The following is a 20,999-nucleotide window of genomic DNA, read 5'->3' as shown; positions in this document are numbered from 1 at the left end:
ACCAGAAAGTTCTTTCTGTTGTCCCTCGATTGCCGATCCTCTGGAAGTAATAATCTTTGTTCCAACAAACCGTAATAAAACCTTATGATTTTATGACACTGGGTTCTATTTATAAATACTGGATGCGGTGCAATATATGTTTTTATTTGTACATTTAATTTGTTGGAAAAAAAAATTTCTTGTGCCATTCACTATATGCCCTAAAAAGTACTTGGCTACAATTTTGTGTGACGTTCTATACAGATACAGTGAAAAAGTTTGCAAAAGTATTCACCCCCCCCCTTGGCTTTTTACCTATTTTGTTACATTACAGTCTTTAGTTCAGTGTTTTTTTCATCTGAATTATACGTGATGGATCAGAACACAATAGTCTAAGTTGGTGAAGTAAAATTAGAAAAATATATACATAAAACTATTTTTCAGAAATAAAAAACTGATAATTGGCATGTGCGTATGTATTCACCCCCCTTTGTTATGAAGCCCATAAAAAGCTTTGGAATGGAATGATGTCCACCTGTGTGCAATCTAAGTGTCACATGATCTGTCATTACATATACACCTATTTGAAAGGACCCAGAGGCTGCAACACCTAAGCAAGAGACACCACTAACCAAACACTGCCATGAAGACCAAGTAACTCTCCAAACAATTAAGGGACAATGTTGTTGAGAAGTATAAGTCAGGGTTAGGTTATAGAAAATATCCAAATCTTTGATGATCCCTAGGAGCACCATCAAATCTATCATAACCAAATGGAAAGAACATGGCACAACAGCAAACCTGCCAAGAAACGGCAGCACACCAAAACTCACGAACCGGGCAAGGAGGGCATTAATCAGAGAGGCAGCACAGAGACCTAAGGTAACCCTGGAGGAGCTGCAGAGTTCCACAGCAGAGACTGGAGTATCTGTACATAGGGGGACAATAAGCCGTACGCTCCATAGAGTTGGGCTTTATGGCAGAGTGGCCAGAACAAAGCCATTACTTTCAGCAAAAAAGAAAATGGCACGTTTTGAGTTTGCGAAAAGGCATGTGGGAGACTCACAAAATGTATGGAGGAAGGTGCTCTGGTCTGATGAGACTAAATTTGAACGTATTGGCCATCAAAGAATGCGCTATGTCTGGCGCAAACCCAACACATCACATCACCCAAAGAGCACAATCCCCACAGTGAAACATGGTGGTGGCAGCATCATGCTGTGGGGATGTATTTCAGCAGTCGGGACTGGGAAACTGGTCAGAGTCGAGGGAAAGTGGATGGTGCTAAACACAGGGATATTCTTCAGCAAAACCTGTACCACTCTGTGTGTGATTTAAGGCTAAGATGGAGGTTCACCTTCCAGCAGCGCAATGACCCTAAACACACTGCTAAAGCAACACTTGAGTGGTTTAAGGTGAAACATGTAAATGTGTTGGAATTGTCTGGTTAAAGCCCAGACCTCAATCCAATAGAAAATCTGTGATCAGACTTAGATTGCTGTTCACAAGCGCCAACCATCCAACTTGAAGGAGCTGGAGCAGTTTTGCAAGGAGGAATGGGCAAAAATCCCAGTGGTAAGATGTGGCAAGCTCATAGAGACTTATCCAAAGTGACTTGGAGCTGTGATAGCTGCAAAAGGTGGCTCTACAAAGTATTGACTTTAGGGGGGTGAATAGTTATGCACATTGACTTTTTCTGTTATTTTGTCATATTTGTTGTTTGCTTCACAATAAAAAAAAAACTTCTTCAAAGTTGTGGGCATGTTCTGTAAATTAAATGATGCAAATCCTCAAACAATTCATGTTAATTCCAGGTTGTGAGGCAACAAAACACGAAAAATGCCAAGGGGGGGGGGGGGTAATACTTTAGCAAGGCACTGTATATATAATTACATATGTATGTTGTTCCATCTTTATCGGTTATGCTCTTTAAATAAGTTAAGTTCCAGACTGGTATAAAAGAATGTAAATAAGAAACAAAAAGCAAAGAGTGGAGTTTGTTAATAATAACTAGATAGGGATAACAAGGGTTAGTAGGGGGTTAACTACAAAACTTTTTTTTTCTATTCATTGTTTGCTTCATAAACTTCCATGTAAAAAAATACAATGTAACTTGTGATTACCTGATCTGAAGGCAAGCGCTACCTACAACGTATCAATTTTAACACTGAGCAGAAATACACACAAATAAAAACAATTTTTTTAACATAGATCAGCTACCTCCATCCCAGATGTCCATTACATATACAAAGGAGAACCAACAGCAGAGGCTCATCCAGGGTAAGTGGGACTGGACAAGTTAGAAAATGAGGTGTTGTTAGACCCTGAACCAAAGGGTAATCAATAAATCTTTGGGGTTTTTTTCTTACAATTTTTAAGGATTATCTTGGGTATATTAATTCAGTGAATTGGAAATTCTGATTATTTTTATTTTTTGCTACTAGTTTTTGGTGTTTACCTGTACTTTTCAATGCATATTTCTTTTTAACCTAATAAAATAATGCCCATTGATTAAAATATTCTACATTCTATGCACAAAATACTTTTGGGACCTTTTAATACATTTTTGCTATAGCTATTATTTTTGCTATTTGATTGATTTGTTAGATCAGCTTTTCTCAACTTTTTAACCCCCAAGGATTCCTTGAAATATTTTTTAGGTTTAGGGGAACCCCTTCTAAAACTAATTAGCGGTTTTCAGTGGAAAAAAATGCAGTTCACATTGATGGTCCATGGGAAGAATGCGGAACCGACATGCGCGTTCGCCTTTGCGTGTGAGCATGGGAGAACGGGGGGCACTTTATATAATTTTTTTTTTTAATTATTATTTATTTTATTTATTTATTTTTTTACACTGCTGCTCTAATTTTGTTATCACCTTTATTGCTGTCACAAGGAATGTAAACACCTTTTGACAGCAATAGGCAGTGACTCTTTATGGAGAGATCTGGGGTCTATAAGACCCCAAATCCCTCCTCTGCCCTTAAGAGCATACTTTAGAGTTTTCAAAAATGGCGCAGATGGTTCCAGAGTAAACCGGAAGTGATGTCATGTTGTCGCTTCTGATTTACTGTTACGGACAGCCGAGCAAAGCCAATTCTGGCTTTACTTGGCTGTCTGGCCAGCTGGCTCGGGTCCCCCAGTGGCATGCCCCCTCCCGCTGTTTGTAATAGCAATCTGGCAGCTAGAAAGCTGCTCCAATCACTATTACAAGAGGGCTGACCACCGGCCCTAAAAAACTATACCAGGGTGATGCCTGGAACTGCAGGCATCATCTTGGTACAGATGCCGCCCCCCTAAAAAATGCCGCCCCAGGCAAATGCTTTGTTTGCCTTGTGGTAAATACGCCCTTGGAGCTGGGCAGAGATGCAGGGACAGAGAGGATGGAAGCTGAGCTGGTGCTGGATGACAGATGACAACCTAGAAGAAATAGAAAGGGGAGGAGGTCACATCCTTAGATCTCAGGGGTTCATGCTGGGACTTGTAGACCTTCACTTTTGGGGATGTGACCCCCAAAGTGAAGAACTACAAGTCCCAGCATGAACCCTTCAGAGCTGAATTTGGAGGAGACTAAGAGCAACAGAAGTTACTTTAGGAGTAAGCATAGGCGTGAGCACAGGGTGTGCCAGGTGTGCCTGGCCACCTCCTAATCAACCCGTGTGGTGCATATTTCCAATGTTTAGTCCTCTGATATTTCACCAAATAGAAAAAAATCTACTTTTTTTTCTCCTAAAAAATTGTAAAAAAATTATTAAAATAATATTGTAAATGCCCTACTGACACCACCAATATCTGCCCTTATGACACCATTCACTGCTCTACTGACACCTTCCGTATATATACACATGCACACACATATATGTTTGAGCTTTGGGGTGCACACCCTAATGCAATAGGCTGCGCACACCTATGGGAGTAAGAATACATACTTGAAAAGAACTTTTGTTTTTGAAACCAGAATTTAGTGTCACTTCAACTATTAATAGTAGGTACATGTTAGAATGGTGTCATAGTGTTACCAGTTACTATACACTGTTCTACAGTACTGGACTGCACTTACTGTATTTTAAATTAGCTGGTTACAAAGATCCTACTGAATTGCTTAAAATTGTACAAAAAGGATGATCTAATTTTTTAGAGAAGAAATTCAATGTATCACTAAAGAGAGTGATGTTGATTAATGTAAATAATGTGCTATAGGTAGCACACTGAGGCTACTAGCTATCTCCTCTAAACTGTGAACTTTATAACAACACCTTAACAGGATTGGTTTCCACAAGAAACAAGCGAAAAAAAAAAATTTAAACACTTTATAAATATATACATATGGAAGTCAAATGTAAAAATTCCAAGAAAAACTAGCAGGATTATAACACTGTTGTTATGCTTTCATTTAGTAGCACCAGAAAGAATGTTAGGAATCCTTGAAAAACCATGAAGTTCTCATATGGCCAATGCAAAGATTAATCACTGCAAGTTTAAGTGGCAGGTAGTACAAGCAGTACAGTGAGGATAGGGTGGGCTAATAAAATCCCTATAAGGAACAACTGCCTTCATAAAACAAAGACAATTTACTAACCTAACACATTCTTTTGAGGGTATAAGGTGAAATAATTGATCTGTGTCCCTTTTTTAATTCATTGTGCTGTGAAAGGAGAAGTAAAGAACAACCATTGTGTAGCAACACAAATTGTTTAGGAAAGGGCAGCGTCTAACTATTTAATAAGCAAATATGGCTGCCCTCCGGTATATACAGTATAGAAAATGACAACGAATACATGAAAACAAGGATGTTAAAACAATAAGGCCGGGTTCACATACAGTATGTACAGTCGCGTGTTCATGCCTGGGGTCCAGTGCATATCTGTTCACCGGTTCAGGTGCGATTCAGGTCTGAATTTTTGCCTGAATTTGCACTTAAACCAGACCCAAACACGCACAGGACCCCTTTGAAACCTGCTTCGTGTCCGCCCTGGCCCTGTCTGAACCTGCTCCATTGGGAGCCGGTCACACTCACGTGTCACATGAATTTAATGCGGGTTCCCCTGCATCCAATTCGCACATATGTGAACCCAGCCTTATAGTTGTTTATCTAAAAAATTGAAGACTAGGAATTCTCTTTGAGATGAAGGCTAAATTAGTGATTGTGGGAGATTGTAGACATACCAACCAAGGCTCATTGGCAGGAGTAGTGATTAGAGAGGTTGAATAGACTAGTATCAGAGCTGTATGCGAAGCTTAAACATAAACAGATAACCAATGGAACGTATTGTGTTTAGAGAAGAATGAGCTGACATGTATGCCTGAGAGTGGTTTACGTACAAATCTGAATGCCCTTTATTATCTATGGCCAGTTTTAAGTATTCAATGCCATCTCTGTCCTGGGTAATCAGTAATAAATTGACAATCTGCTTATCCTTTTAAAAAAACATACTTCAATTTATCGAGCTGTATTAAAGGATGTGCAAGCTAAACTATAACAAATTTCAAGGGAGTGGTAAACAAAGTCAATATTTTTAGCAATGGGACCCCTTCGAAAAACGGGGGTCACCAAGACTAAAAAAATTGACAAATAATGGAGCTAGGTCGCCATACAAGTCTTCAGAGTCCAAAATCTTTAAATATTATTTTTAATGCTTTGTTATTTGTTTAATGGATTAATTGCTCTAATACCACAATTTCTTTCTTCCTATAGTTAGGTTTTTTGTTTATTGTAGATTTTAGGTTGAATATAGTGCTAATTTTCTTTAATAGTGCCATTTTTTCACTATTCCTTACATGTATTATTCTAGTTTTTCTTTCACTATTGTTTCTCATATGTGTTATTCTAATATGTGTATTCTCATGTACATCCCTGATGAAGGGGGATCTTCTGGGCCCCAAAAAAACTGTTGGACTTATTGGCTTGATTACACTATAACAAATTTGACAGCATAGTGATGTTCAGCCAAGTCTTCTCTATTTCGACCAATTGTTTCCTATACATGGGAATGTACCCGTGAGAGCTCATACTTTTGTGTCTTAACATTTCCAGAGAAATCAATGCGTATCAAAAGCACACGACACATTGGGGTTAATTTACTAAAACTGGAGAGTGCAAATTTTGGTGCAGCTGTGCATGGTAGCCAATCAGCTTCTAATTTCAGCTTGTTCAATTAAGCTATGAACAAAAAAAACATGGAAGCTGATTGCTTTCTGTGACGAGTTGCACCAGATTTTTTAGTAAATCAACCCCATAGAGGGTTGCAATTTACAATTTGACTAGCAAGATAATGAGGCTATACTTCAAATAGTCATACGACCATTTATCACCACATTGGTGATAATAGGCACAAATAAGTTTCTTACCTGTGGACAGTCTTTAATGTAATGACCTTTGTTGAAGCAGAGATGGCACAGGTAGTTAGGAGGGGGCCGCTTGCTGGGTTTTCTGTTCTCAGTGGAGAGTGAGATTTCTGAGAAGTGTTCTGTTAAAGAGCTCAGCCCATCCACAATGTTGTTCAGGGAGCCATAAGGAGATGCACTCTTGTAAAGGCTGCTACCCAATGCCTGCTATAGAAAGAAATGAAATTATTAGATCCTTTACATGTTACTGTGCTTCAATTGTACAAACACCACAAGATATAAATTACAAAAACTTACAAAGGTCAAAGGGGTGTTATAGCTTATTTCAGAAAGTACACGTTAACTTCTTATTGAAATATGTAAGTCAGTTTTGACATGACTTTCACATTCTTATTTGCTTGTGCTCTGTATGTTCATTATTATCATACACAGACCTGGAAATGCTATTTATGGTGGCCAACTGTATATTAGGGGATGTGCATGGCACTGCTGTCGGCTCAGAGATGAGCTATAGGCACAAGGGAGACGAATATTAAAGTGCCTTTACGTACTGCTAAACAGGATACTGGGGAACAATTTTTTACTGTAAAATATACTGATAATATCATTAAATTAAACCAATTATGTTCACATACTGCATGTATCTATGAGCTAAAAAAAATACCTATAGTCTCCCTTTATTAACCACTTGCTTACTGGGCACCTAAACTCCCCTCCTGACAAGACCAATTTTCAGCTTTTAGTGCTGTCACTCTTTGAATGACAATTGCGCGGTCATACAACACAGTACCCAAATGAAATTTTTATCATTTAAAAAAGACCAAATTTAAAAAAAAAAAACAAAACATTTTTATATTTTGTTAATACATTTTGCAAACAGGTAATTTTTCTTCTTCATTGATGTACGCTGATGAGGCTACACCGATGAGCACCAATAGGCTGCACTGATGGGCACCGATAGGCTGCATTGATGGGCACCAATAGGCTGCATTAATGGGCATTGATAAGGCAACACTGATGGGCATTGGTAAGGCGGCACTGATGGGCACTAATAGGTGGCACTGGTGGACACTGAGATGTGGCACTGATTGGTGGCACTAATGGGTGGCACTGAAGGGCATTGATAGGTGGCACTGATGGGTGGCAGTGATGGGCACTGATTGGCACTGGTAGGCGACACTGATAGGCAGCACTGCTAGGTGGCACTGATTTGCACCAATGGTGGGCATTGATAGGTGGCACTCGTGGGCATTGATAGGTGGCACTGATATAGTGGTGGGCACTGATTGGTGAGCACTGTGGGCACTGATTGGTGGGCACTGTGGGCACATATGAGGCGGCTTTGCCTCTCCCTGCTGGGGACCGATGTCCGATGCTACCGATGCTATCAGCATGAGAAGAAAAAAAAAAGATTACCGATCCACTGTTTACATTATATTATCAGCTGTTATTGGCTGACAGCTGATCACGTGGTAAGGGGTCGGGATCGATCCCTTACTCTGATCTGTGATCACCCAAGTCTCATTGACTTGGGTTAACACAGAGCGCACCACGTGCGCCCTGCAGGGGGCGTGGCCAGCTTGCAAAGGGGAGGGTGTCTATTGACGCCCTCCTGGCAAAGCAGATCCGCGCTGTAGCCGTCATTCGGCTATAGTGCGGATCTGAAGTAGTTAAAGGAGAAGTACAGTCAAAGCTCATTTGGTTGTACTTCCCCTATGGATCACAGGAGTGCAGATAATTTTGCACTCCTGTCACCCGTTTTCAGCAGACAGCTTTTAGCTAATATCACCGAGCCAGTCCAGGCTCGGGAAAGATCGCGACCATATGGTTGGGATCCGCCCACATGCCTGGACCGACATCTGGCTCAGCCTCTCAGCAAGCTGCTGAGAGCCCGGGCCGGCCATCCTCCACCCTTCTCCATAGCCCAGCATTCCAGTAATAGTGGGGGGGGGGGGGGGGTTGGGGTAGCAGAGCAGCCCAGATAGCAAGCAATTGTGCTGCAAGTTTGAAAATGACTTTGTAAGCTATTGCTAGACTTGCCAGGCTTCACAATTTGTTGCACAATTGCAGCAAGTCAACATTGCATGACTCCGGATCAACATTCTTTGCAAACATTCTGCAAGTCTACTGCAAGTTCTGGTTCTGTTATGTTGTGCACAAATCACCCCACCACAGGGGTCACTGTGGCTCAATTTTCATGCTGTAGACTTGCAGAGCTCTTGCTGTAGGCTCACCACTGCAACTTTGCTCTTGCTAGATACTTGCCATGCAAATGTGCTACAAATTGAAAAAGTGTCAACTAGAACTTGTGCTTCAAGTGCTCTGCAAGTGTACAACTTGCCAGTGAAAATGTGCAGCAAGTTAACAGACTTAAAATTCAACACTGCCACAAATTTGTGGCAAGTTATCCTTGCTATCTGGGAAAAAGCAGTGATTGACAGTCACCGCTTTCTGCTCACGGAGCTCTGAGAACTGAACGATTTGTGGTGTTTGATCACTCAGTTCTCAGTATTAGGGTCGGCAGGGGACAGATGCAGCATCGGAGCGATCCTGCATCCACATAGGTAAGAATGATTTTTAAAAAACCACACACTTCTCTTTAACATCAAAAAGACATAAAAAAATGAATCACTTGAAGCTAAACTCTGGGATAAGCAAATATTGCCTAAATACAAGTGTCTAGCTATCAGGTGTCAGTGGTAGTGAGCCCTAATAGATTGCCAACTCGGGGTTCCCCAGGGCATGGAGTCTAAGCCCCAGCCTGCTTCTTCACCTGGTGGGCGGGCAGCAGACAAGTACAAATGGTAGATGAAGCCAGGGTCAGTATACGGAAAGTCAGGCAATGAATACACATCATATTGGGCAAACAGAACTAGGAAATTACTCGGGCAACCCAGGCTGCACTGAGCAAGTCTATACATAGGGAAGTAGACTGGGAGGTGGGCCAGGAAGTGATAGAAAGGAAAAGGTTATAAATTCACAGTAAAGTGGGCGATGCCCAAAGGTGAACAGAGAAGCCAGCGGCACATGTGAATGGAATCACGGATCTAGCAGAACCACTGCAGCAAAGGGGTAAGAATTTCACAAACAGAAAACTGCAAGCTAGACTATAACACTAGCGGAGGAACTACCAGAATAGCAGCCCATGTGACTACTAAGGGACCCAGTTCCCTTATTCAGACCTCTGTCAGTGCACCCCCCATGGAAACAGGGATCGCTGCCCACTAACACTTTATAAAAATTAAGATCTGGCAGAGGAAGGCTTCTCCTACTTGTTTCTTCAGCCAAGCTCTGATTTAGATAATGTCATCAGTCAGGGGCCTGCAGAGGAAGCAAGTAGTGGAAGCCTTCCTCTGCTGTCCGGTTCTTTGTTTACAAGTGACAGCTGAGCTGTCACTGTTTCTGCAGGGTCCCCCCCACAGCTCTGCTGTCTGCACAGGGTATGCCCGGCACATTAAGTATCAAGTTTTCAAAGGCATTTGGTGAATTTATATCATTTGTGGTTATTAAAGGAGTTGTAAAGGCGGAAGGATTTTTTCATCTTAATGCATTTATACTTATGCATAAAAACCCTTCTGTGTGTAGCAGCCTCCCCAGCACCCCTTAATTACTTACCTATGCCCCATCTCTCTTCAGCGATGTCCACAAGTGTCTTAGCCATCCGGGGCTCTCCTCCTGATTGGAAGCGAAAAGGGAGTTGTTCTCCTCCTGATTGGCTGAGACACAGCAGCAGCGCCATTGGCTGTCAATCAAAGTCAGTTAGCCAATCAGGGGAGAGAGGGGGCAAGGCTCATGTCTGAATGTACAAATGGAGCTGTGACTCAGCTCAGGTGCCCCCATAGCAAGCTGCTGGCTGTGAGGGCACTTGACAGGAGAGAGGGGCCAGGAGCAGCAAAGAGGGACACAAGAAGAGGAGGATCTGGGCTGCTCTGTGCAAACCAACTGCACAGAGGTGGTAAATATAACATGTTTGTTTGTTTTTTGTTTTTTAAACAAGACTTTACAATCACTTTAAGGACTATATTTAAATAAACAATTTTGTGCCCAGAGTCCAGCTCTAAACACAATTGTGTTTGTTTACCACTTCCGGACCGCCCACTGCACATATACTGCGGCAGGGCGGTCTGGATGCGCGAAAACGACCTACCTGTACATCGTTTCGTTCATTAGATACTGTGAGCAGGGGCGCCAGGGGAGTGCGCGCAGGTCCCACGGACTCGATGTCCGCCGGCAACCTGCGATCGCTCCACAGAGAGGCAGAATGGGGATCTGCCTGTGTAAACAAGGCAGATCCCTGTTCTGACAGGGGACAACATGGAGATCTGCTGTTCCAAGTAATCAGGAACAGCGATCTCTGTGTTGTCCCAGTGAGCCCATCTCAGGGAACACTTTTAACCCTTTGATCGCACCTATTGTTAACCCCTTCCCTGCCAGTGTCATTTATACATTGAACAGTGCATTTTTTTTTGCACTGATCACTGTATTGGTGTCACTGGTCCCCAAAAAGTATCACTTAGGGTCAGATTTGTCTACCGCAATGTTGCAGTCCCGCTAAAAAATCGCAGCTCGCCACCATTACCAGAAAAAACAATAAAAAAAAAATGAAAAGTCCCTAAATCTATCCCCAATTTTGTAGATGCTATAACTTTTGCACAAACCAATCAATATATGCTTATTGGGATTTTTTTTATCAAAAATATGTAGAAGAATACATATTAGTCTAAACTGATTAATACATTTGTTTAAAAAAAAAAAAATGGAATATGTATTATAGCAGAAAGTAAAAAATGTTTTTTTTTTTTCTAAATTGTCACTCTTTTTTTGTTTATAGTGCAAAAAATAAAAGCCGTAGAGGTGATCAAATACCACCAAAAGAAAGTTCTATTTGTGGGAAAAAAAGGACATCAATTTTGTTTGGGTACAACGTCGCATGACTGTGCAATTGTCAGTTAAAGGGAGGCGGTACTGTATCGCAAAAAATGGCCTGGTCATTAAGGGGGTAAATCCTACTGGGGCTGAAGTGGTTAAAGGATCACTATCATGGAAAAATATTGTATTGTGATAATTAAGATTGCTCATGCAACACTGTACACAAAAGAAATTTTGATCTTTATTTAGTTATTATTACACAAATTAAGCTTTCTTTTGGTGGTGTTTAATCACCACTGTTTTTTTTATTTTTGCTATATAAACAAAAAAAAGAAAACATTTCATAAAAAAATATTTTTCTTAGTTTCTCTTAAAAAATTTTGCAAACATATAATCTTTCTTAGTGAATTTAGGTCAAAGTGTAGTCTGCTACATTTCTTTGGTAAAATAACCCAAATCAGTGTATATTATTTAGTTTGTGTGAAAGTTATAGTCTACAAACTATGGTATATAGTACTGTATATTTGAAAATTGATCACACCTGATGTACTGACTGCCAATCTTATTTCTGGAGGCCCTAAAATGCCAGGACAGTACAAATACCCTCCAAATGACCCCTTTTAGTAATGTAGACAGTCCAAGGTATTTAGTAAGTGGCATGGAGAGTTTTTTGAAGTTGTAACTTCTTGTCAAAATTTTTGGCAATATGAAAAAATTAAATACAATTTGTTTGTTTTTTTCTCAATATTTTCTTTACATACTGTCACCAGTGCAGAACAGCGTCTTCATATGACTGGTGTGGCAGTGATCAGGGATACTGACTGGTGACAGTATGTAAAAAAAAAAACTTTTTGCAACTTTTTTCAACATAATGTAAAAAACTGGTTTCCATTCATGATAGTTTTGCTTACATGTAATCATGTGATCACTATGATTGGTCATAGTGATCACATGATACCCCACCAGCCAGCGGTCACACAGCAGTCATGTGATTGCGCCACTGTTCACCCCAGGAAGTGTGCCAGTATGCAGCAGCTGCTGCCCCTGCTCGCAGTAATTGAAAGTGGTTAAAAAAATAAAAACTAGCAGCTAAGCTACAAATACTGCAGCTGCTGACTTTTAACAAACAGACACTTAACATTCCAGAAATCCAGCGCTGTCTTCACTAGATCCAATACGTCGCTGAGCTTCAAAACCCTGGTGCCTCCATCTTGGATAAGGTAGTTAGCCAAGACTTCCTGCAGTTTCGCAGTGCTCCCTACTGTGTATAAGTGAGATCACGCTGTGCTTTCAGACTGGTCCCACAGCCTCCTGGGACATGTGCTGTGTCCAAGGAGGCTGCGGGTGGGCAGGGGGCAGGGCCGGATTTGCCACAAGGCCACCGAGGCAGTTGGTGCTCGGGCTGCTCGTTAAAGTTGATTAAGGGCACCGGTGCCCTTAGAAAAGATGGGCGCGAGCCGCCCACTACTGCGCATGCGCAGTTCTGAAGCGGCCGGGCTCGGGAAAGCTCGTATGCGCTCGGCCGGGTGGCGCATGCGCAGTAGCGTGATTTCGCCGCCCGGCGCCATTTTTGAAAAGATTAAGAAGTAATGTCAGCGGTGCGGCGGCGGGGGGAGAGAGATGACATCTCTCATTGCCAGCACCGCTGTTCCGCCTTCCTTCATCTGGTGGCAGCCAGGCAGTGTGGCAAGTGACATCTCCATCTGGTGGCAGCGTGGCAAGTGACATCCCCATCTGGTGGCAGGCAGAGTGGCAAGTGACATCTCCATCTCGTGGCAGCATGGCAAGTGACATCCCCATCTGGTGGCAGTGTGGCAAGTGACATCTCCATCTGGTGGCAGCGTGGCAAGTGACATCCCCATCTGGTGGCAGCCAGGCAGTGTGGCAAGTGACATCCCCATCTGGTGGCAGGCAGAGTGGCAAGTGACATCTCCATCTGGTGGCAGCATGGCAAGTGACATCCCCATCTGGTGGCAGCCAGGCAGTGTGGCAAGTGACATCCCCATCTGGTGGCAGCCAGGCAGTGTGGCAAGTGACATCTCCATCTGGTGGCAGCGTGGCAAGTGACATCCCCATCTGGTGGCAGGCAGAGTGGCAAGTGACATCTCCATCTGGTGGCAGCATGGCAAGTGACATCCCCATCTGGTGGCAGTGTGGCAAGTGACATCTCCATCTGGTGGCAGCGTGGCAAGTGACATCCCCATCTGGTGGCAGCCAGGCAGTGTGGCAAGTGACATCCCCATCTGGTGGCAGGCAGAGTGGCAAGTGACATCTCCATCTGGTGGCAGCATGGCAAGTGACATCCCCATCTGGTGGCAGCCAGGCAGTGTGGCAAGTGACATCCCCATCTGGTGGCAGCCAGACAGTGTGGCAAGTGACATCCCCATCTGGTGGCAGCCAGGCAGTGTGGCAAGTGACATCTCCATCTGGTGGCAGCGTGGCAAGTGACATCCCCATCTGGTGGCAGGCGGAGTGGCAAGTGACATCTCCATCTGGTGGCAGCCAGGCAGTGTGGCAAGTAACATCTCCATCTGGTGGCAGGCAGAGTGGCAAGTGACATCTCCATCTGGTGGCAGCGTGGCAAGTGACATCCCCATCTGGTGGAAGGCAGAGTGGCAAGTGACATCTCCATCTGGTGGCAGCATGGCAAGTGACATCCCCATCTGGTGGCAGTGTGGCAAGTGACATCTCCATCTGGTGGCAGCGTGGCAAGTGACATCCCCATCTGGTGGCAGCCAGGCAGTGTGGCAAGTGACATCCCCATCTGGTGGCAGGCAGAGTGGCAAGTGACATCTCCATCTGGTGGCAGCATGGCAAGTGACATCCCCATCTGGTGGCAGCCAGGCAGTGTGGCAAGTGACATCCCCATCTGGTGGCAGCCAGACAGTGTGGCAAGTGACATCCCCATCTGGTGGCAGCCAGGCAGTGTGGCAAGTGACATCTCCATCTGGTGGCAGCGTGGCAAGTGACATCCCCATCTGGTGGCAGGCGGAGTGGCAAGTGACATCTCCATCTGGTGGCAGCCAGGCAGTGTGGCAAGTAACATCTCCATCTGGTGGCAGGCAGAGTGGCAAGTGACATCTCCATCTGGTGGCAGCGTGGCAAGTGACATCCCCATCTGGTGGCAGGCAGAGTGGCAAGTGACATCTCCATCTGGTGGCAGCATGGCAAGTGACATCCCCATCTGGTGGCAGTGTGGCAAGTGACATCTCCATCTGGTGGCAGCGTGGCAAGTGACATCCCCATCTGGTGGCAGCCAGGCAGTGTGGCAAGTGACATCCCCATCTGGTGGCAGGCAGAGTGGCAAGTGACATCTCCATCTGGTGGCAGCATGGCAAGTGACATCCCCATCTGGTGGCAGCCAGGCAGTGTGGCAAGTGACATCCCCATCTGGTGGCAGCCAGACAGTGTGGCAAGTGACATCCCCATCTGGTGGCAGCCAGGCAGTGTGGCAAGTGACATCTCCATCTGGTGGCAGCGTGGCAAGTGACATCCCCATCTGGTGGCAGGCGGAGTGGCAAGTGACATCTCCATCTGGTGGCAGCCAGGCAGTGTGGCAAGTAACATCTCCATCTGGTGGCAGGCAGAGTGGCAAGTGACATCTCCATCTGGTGGCAGCGTGGCAAGTGACATCTCCATCTGGTGGCAGCGTGGCAAGTGAGATCCCCATCTGGTGGCAGGCAGCATGGCAAGTGACATCTCCATCTGGTGGCAGGCAGTGTGGCAAGTGACATCTCCATCTGGTGGCAGCCAGGCAGTGTGGCAAGTGACATCTCCATCTGGTGGCAGCCAGGCAGTGTGGCAAGTGACATCCCCATGTGGTGGCAGCATGGCAAGTGACATCTCCATCTGGTGGCAGGCATAGTGTCAAGTGACAAGCGATGGTGGCAAGTGACACGCTCAGGGCTCCCAATGATTCTGCATTATGGTGAGTTGAACTATTTCATTTTACATTACAATGTAATGATAGAAATAATGTGTTTCAATCATCCTGACACCATACCAACCATGGTGCCGGGGATGATTGAGGCACTAACACCAGCTATTGCCCTGAAAAATTGCCCGCGAAAAATTGTTACCCCGCGCGCTTACCCTGAAGTACAATTAAAGCCAGTTGTTTTCAGTGTTCTCATGTGTGGAGATATGTTTTTAATTGATCTATTGTAGCAGTCATCGATAAAGGACGAGAATGGTGGTGTGTGTGTGTGGGGGGGGGGCGGCATTGAAGGACCCGGCCTTGGGGCGGCAAAGGGAGTAAATCCGGGCCTGGCAGGGGGTCTAGGTGAGAAGTGGGAACGATACCTGTCAGTAAAAGGTACCTGCTCTCAGAAAAAAAAGAGAGGAAAGGTGGTATACATTTGGTTGAGGAAGAGGGCAATAGTACTTGCAAGACAACTATTGATTCAGGGAGGAGAAAGCATGTTTCCAAGGAGCTTACACCGCTAAATTGGGGAGGGGGGCACAGAGGATTCCAGGTTGCTGCTAAGCTACATATGGGGGTGTAGAGATGTTTCTAAGATGCTGAATGGTGATGGCGGACAAGCAGTATCTCCAAAGTGGTAATGAGATGGGGTGATATCTTCAGTCATACTATACTTATGAGTCAAGAAGTGATATTTGCAGGCACAAGGTGATGATGAGCTAGGAATGGAAGCATTGCTATACAGTAGTACTCCTTGTGGCACCAGAAGGCCTAAACTTGAATTGTTTCTTGTTTACTTTCAGGTCAAAAGACTAAAGCCTCTTACACCCGATCGGATTGTTGGCCAACAAAACCATGGAATTTTGTCCAAAGGGTGTTGGCACAAACTTGTCTTGCATACACATGGCCACACAATTGTTGGCCAACAAATACGAACGTAGTGACGTACTACGTTGTTTTTCAGCTCTTTAGCGCCACCCCTTGGGCTCCTTCTGCTAATTTTGTGTTAGTAGAAGTTTAGTGAGTGTTGATTTGCGCTTTTCATTACGAGCTTTTCATTTCTCACTTTTCATTTCGCGCTTTTCAGTTTGTTTCTGCACGACCGTTCGTCAACCAGCCATGTTTCGGAATCGGGAGAGATAACGTGTTATTTATTATTGGCCTTGGAGTTATTGCTTTGACATTATTCTTTTGTTGAATAATGATTTGATTTGGTATATTTTCTATATTTTTGGATGCATAGAATGCACTTTTTGGTTAAGTTCTATTGACAGATAGCATGTCTAATTTTATTTGTTTTCTTTTCTTAATGCACAATAAAAAAAATGCGTAGAATAATACTTGGCTACGTGTTTTACTTCAAATGACAGTTTGGGAGTAGGCAGTTACATTTAAAAGAATACAATGTAAATTGACAAGGGACACCAACATAGTTGTATCTTTGATCTTAAAAACTACGGGATGATGGTGTTGTGGTAACTTGGCTAAATAATAATAATAATAAAAAAAAGCGTAATAATATTATTCTTGATATCACTAGAAAAAAAAAAAGCCTTTGAAAATGTGTTTGCAATAACTCCATCAGTGTCACCAGCAAAGCAGCTTCATTATTATTATTATTATCCCATTAAAGAAGAAGAGAATGTGAGATGCATTTCGAGATTTCATAATTTGCCACGTCACGGATGTTAATTCTGCATTATGAACGCTAGTTTACAAGACTGACCGCTTCTGGCTCGTCCTTGCTTCTGAGCATGCGTGTTTGTACTTTGGACTTTTGTCCGACGGACTTGTGTACACACGCTCGGAAAATACGACAACACACATTTGTTGACAGAAACTTTGAAGACATGTTAGCCAAAATTTGTTGGCGGAAAGTCCGACAACAAATGTCTGATGAAGCATACACACGATCGGATTTTCCGCCAACAGCCTGACATCCAACGTTTCCCGTCAGAAAGTCCGATCGTGTGTACGAGGCATAACTTTTAACGAACATGCTGAACAATGTCACAAAAATAAGGAAAACATGACATTTACAACCAATTGGCCTAATTTTACAGACATATTTTGCATGTATGACTCAAATATACTGTGTATCGGATTACATTGTTAGAAAAACTCAATATGTACTTTGGCTGAATATGATATTGTGTTTCCACTGTTTTTTGTCACCAAATGAAATGCAATGGTACATCACAGTCATTGTTTAGTGTTTTGCTGGGAATTGATAATAAGCATTAAAAATGAGCTACATTTTTCCATGGTGGAAAATGTTTAGAAGACTTCGATGAACCCACCCTGTGTTTGGCAAATAAAGCAGCTTTAGGGAGGTTAGAAAATTCAACATAAGCTGACAAAACAACTGGCAGACCATTGCATGGTGACTTCACTTCAGTGAAATACAAAGTGTAGCGCAAATGTGTCTTGTAAAGTGTGTGCGCTGGTCGTGTCCACCCTATTGTGATTCTCTGGTGTTGAGCAGGCTGCAAAAGGTCACCATGTTGTTCTAAGATTGTTATTAATCAGGGCAGAGGAAATCTAGAAAGAATACTGTGTTACTGAACTCTATGATGCAATGGCTGTCAAATTCATTCATATCTGGATTTCAGAAAAATATACAAGGCTGGGATCACTTACAGGGATTTTGATTCTTTTCCCTATAGGTTTCCAGTCTATGCTGGGGTGTACAGAAGAGAGCTACATGGGTCCTATAGTCCTCACACAGTGAAAAAGTAGGGTTCTTCTTTGTTGCCCGATAATGTGTGTGATTTTGCTTTCTTAACCACTTGCTTACTGGGCACTTAAATCCCCCTCCTGTCCAGACCAATTTTCAGCTTTCAGCGCTGATGCACTTTGAATGACAATTGCGCGGTCATACAACACTGTACCCAAATGAAATTTTTGTCATTTTTTTTCCCACAAATAGAGCTTTCTTTAGGTGGTTTTTGATCACCTCTGCTGTTTTTATTTTTTGTTAAAAAAAAATGTAAAAATACCGACAATTTTGAAAAAAAACCCCCAAAAAACAATATTTTTTACTTTCTGCTATAAAACACATCCAATAAAAAAAATGTAAAAATTAAATTTCTTCATAAATTTAGGCCAATATGTATTCTGTTACATGATTTTGGTTAAAAAATCCCAATAAGCCTATATTGATTGATTTACGTGAACGTTATAGCATCTAAAAACTATGGGATATATTTATGAAATTTTGATTCATTTATTTTTTTATATTAGTAATGGATCGGTGACTTAAAGCGGGACTGTGATATTGCTATGGCCTATCAGACACTAACTGACACTTTTTGGGAACCAGTGACACTAATACAGTGATTAGTGCTAAAAATATGCACTGTCACTGTACTAATGACACTGGCTGGGAAGGGGTTAAACATCTAGGGCGATCAAAGGGTTAACTGTGTGCCTAGCCAGTGTTTTTGTGTACACAGTGTGCTGCGTTCACTAGGGGAAGAGATCGATTCTAGTCCCTGCTTTGCAGAGACACAGGATCAGTCCCTTCCCTTCTGTCAAAACGGAGATATGCCTTGTTTACATAGATGTGTCTCAGTTCTGTGTGTTTTACTGATAATCGCGGGGTGCTGGAGGACATCGAGTCTCCGGGACTCGCAAGTCAGCTTCTGCTGTGAATTATCATATGTATGCCTCCTGCAGGGGGAAGTGCAGAACCACATATATATACACATATATATATATATATATATATATATATATATATATATATATATATATATATATATATATATATATATATATATATATATATATATATGATCCTGTGCACAGCTGCCACTCTGTAACAGTAAAAGTGACAACTGTCTTCCATCCGTGTTGTTATCTTGACACCTGTGCCACTGATAAAGACTAGGGATGGGCTGTCTGTTCGGGTCGAACATGAGTTCGACTCGAACATTGGCTGTTCGCCCGTTCGCCGAATAGCGAACAATTTGGGGTGTTCGCGGCAAATTCGAAAGCCTCAGAACATCCTTTAAAAGTCTATGGGAGAAATCAAAAGTTCTAATTTTAAAGGTTAATATGCAAGTTATTGTCATAAAAAGTGTTTGGGGACCTGGGTCCTGCCCCAGGGGACATGTATCAATGCAAAAAAAGTTTTAAAAACGGTTATAAAAGTTTTTATAATTTGCATATAAGCCTTTAAAATTAGCACTTTCGATTATTCATGTTCGTGTCCCATAGACTGTAGCCTCCCTGGCGGTTTTCCCGAGTGTGGCTCGGGGTTAAAATTCAGGACCATTAGCAGTAACCCCGAGCCACACTCGGGATTACATCGCAGGATCCTGGTGTGGCTTTACTTACCTTGTCCTCGGGATCCTGCGATGTCCCCCCGCTGTGTCCGTGGGCTCCGTCCTCCTCCGAAGCCTCTCCTTGCCAGGCTCCGTTCCCTGCGAGCATCGCGACGCACGGGGGGCGGAGCCTGGCGGCAAATTCAAAAAATTGTAAAAATCATAACACATACAGTACTGTAATCTTACAGATTACAGTACTGTATGAAATGATTTCATATCCCTTTTGTCCCCAATGCTTTGTCCAATGCCCTGCATGCAGTTTTATGTTATATATACTGTTCTTTCTGCCTGGAAACTTGAGATTGTCCATAGCAACCAAAAAGTGTCCCTTTACGTCAAAAGTGGCTTTAGACCAGCTAGAAAACAGCGATAGTAAATTAGAACACTTGCAGAATTGGACAATAGTGAATCGTGGGGAAATTTATTTTATTATTATTTATTTTTAGTTTTTTTAATTATTTATTTTTATTTATTATATTATAATTTATGTTTTTGTGTTTCAAACTTTATCATACCCGGGATATCTACTAGACTCTTGTTTGGACAGATTTGTGTTATTGTTAAGAATTACAGACCTACAATATAAAACGCCAAATTTCCATGCAAAATAATTGTACCGCTTTTAGCACCTAAAATCCGAAATAATCATACCGCCAGGGAGGTTAACGGTGTTCGTGTGTTCAAACAACTTTTTTGTCTGTTCGCAGGTTCTGCTGCGAACCAAACAGGGGGGTGTTCGGCCCATCCCTAATAAAGACTACAAGTGTGCATACCAACACAAACTGCTTAAGCATGGTCCACCATTGTTACGATCAAGAAGCTGGTCCAGAGCAATGATGTGCACAGCAGGCAGAAAAAGGATAAAAAAGGCTGCAAGAGATCAGCTCTGGGATGCACAAAAAATGCTTAAAAAGGTGTGAAAACTGTAGTTTGTGGAGGAAAATTACAGTTTTTATCATATACAACACTTTAGCAAACTAAATGGCACATTTATAATGGAGAGTGGATACCACTATCCTCCCTCCACTGAGCACTGCAGTGTTTACTCCATATCACATCAATATTTTATGCCTGATTTATAAAATGCAGCCTGCTCAATGAAGTCAGCTCCATTCCATAGAATGTGTTCTGCGTAACGCTTCAGAAAATTCTCTGTGATTGGAAGGGATCCCAGTCACATGACTTTGAAAGGTCCACCATGCTGTCTTCCTCCAGGAATTTTTTATTTTTTTCGAATGAATTTAAATGAAGAGGCTTGGTTTGCTCGAGAATCCCACTGTGCTCTATACATTTTTTAAAAGCACGGTTATGGCTGCGGTGCATTTATATCATTGTTTTATAAACTGTGCTCATAATGTCATCCAGTTAGGCTTTAAAGAAGTCCAGCCAAAGCTCGTTTGGCTCTACTTCTCCTATGGATCACAGGAGTGCAATTTGTTTTGCACTCCTGTGACCCGTTTTCAGCAGAGAGCGGACTTCAGCCCACAGAAGTCAGGCAAGGCACCACGTCATCGCGTCAATACAGTCTGGATCCGCCAGGATCCTGGACCGAC

At 42.8% G+C, this 20,999-nt stretch overlaps 1 protein-coding gene across 2 annotated transcripts in view; it reads right to left on the bottom strand.

The window, feature by feature from the left end:
* Nucleotides 1-20,999, bottom strand: part of ZCCHC24 (zinc finger CCHC-type containing 24) — a 180,432-nt gene that overhangs the window by 97,408 nt on the left and 62,025 nt on the right. Inside the window, exon 2 of one of the 2 annotated variants that reach the window (XM_073596813.1) lies at nt 6,328-6,528. In XM_073596813.1, the coding sequence (XP_073452914.1) occupies nt 6,328-6,528 (201 nt within the window). Of the gene's footprint in view, nt 1-6,327; nt 6,532-20,999 lie in introns of both variants that reach the window. The other variant, XM_073596812.1, reaches the window with a different exon arrangement.

This window comes from Aquarana catesbeiana, linkage group LG08, assembly GCF_042186555.1.
Source record: "Aquarana catesbeiana isolate 2022-GZ linkage group LG08, ASM4218655v1, whole genome shotgun sequence".
NCBI classification, from domain to species: Eukaryota; Metazoa; Chordata; class Amphibia; order Anura; family Ranidae; genus Aquarana; species Aquarana catesbeiana.
The sequence above is the reverse complement of the archived record's forward strand: the minus strand, read 5'-3'. Positions and strand labels throughout refer to the sequence as shown.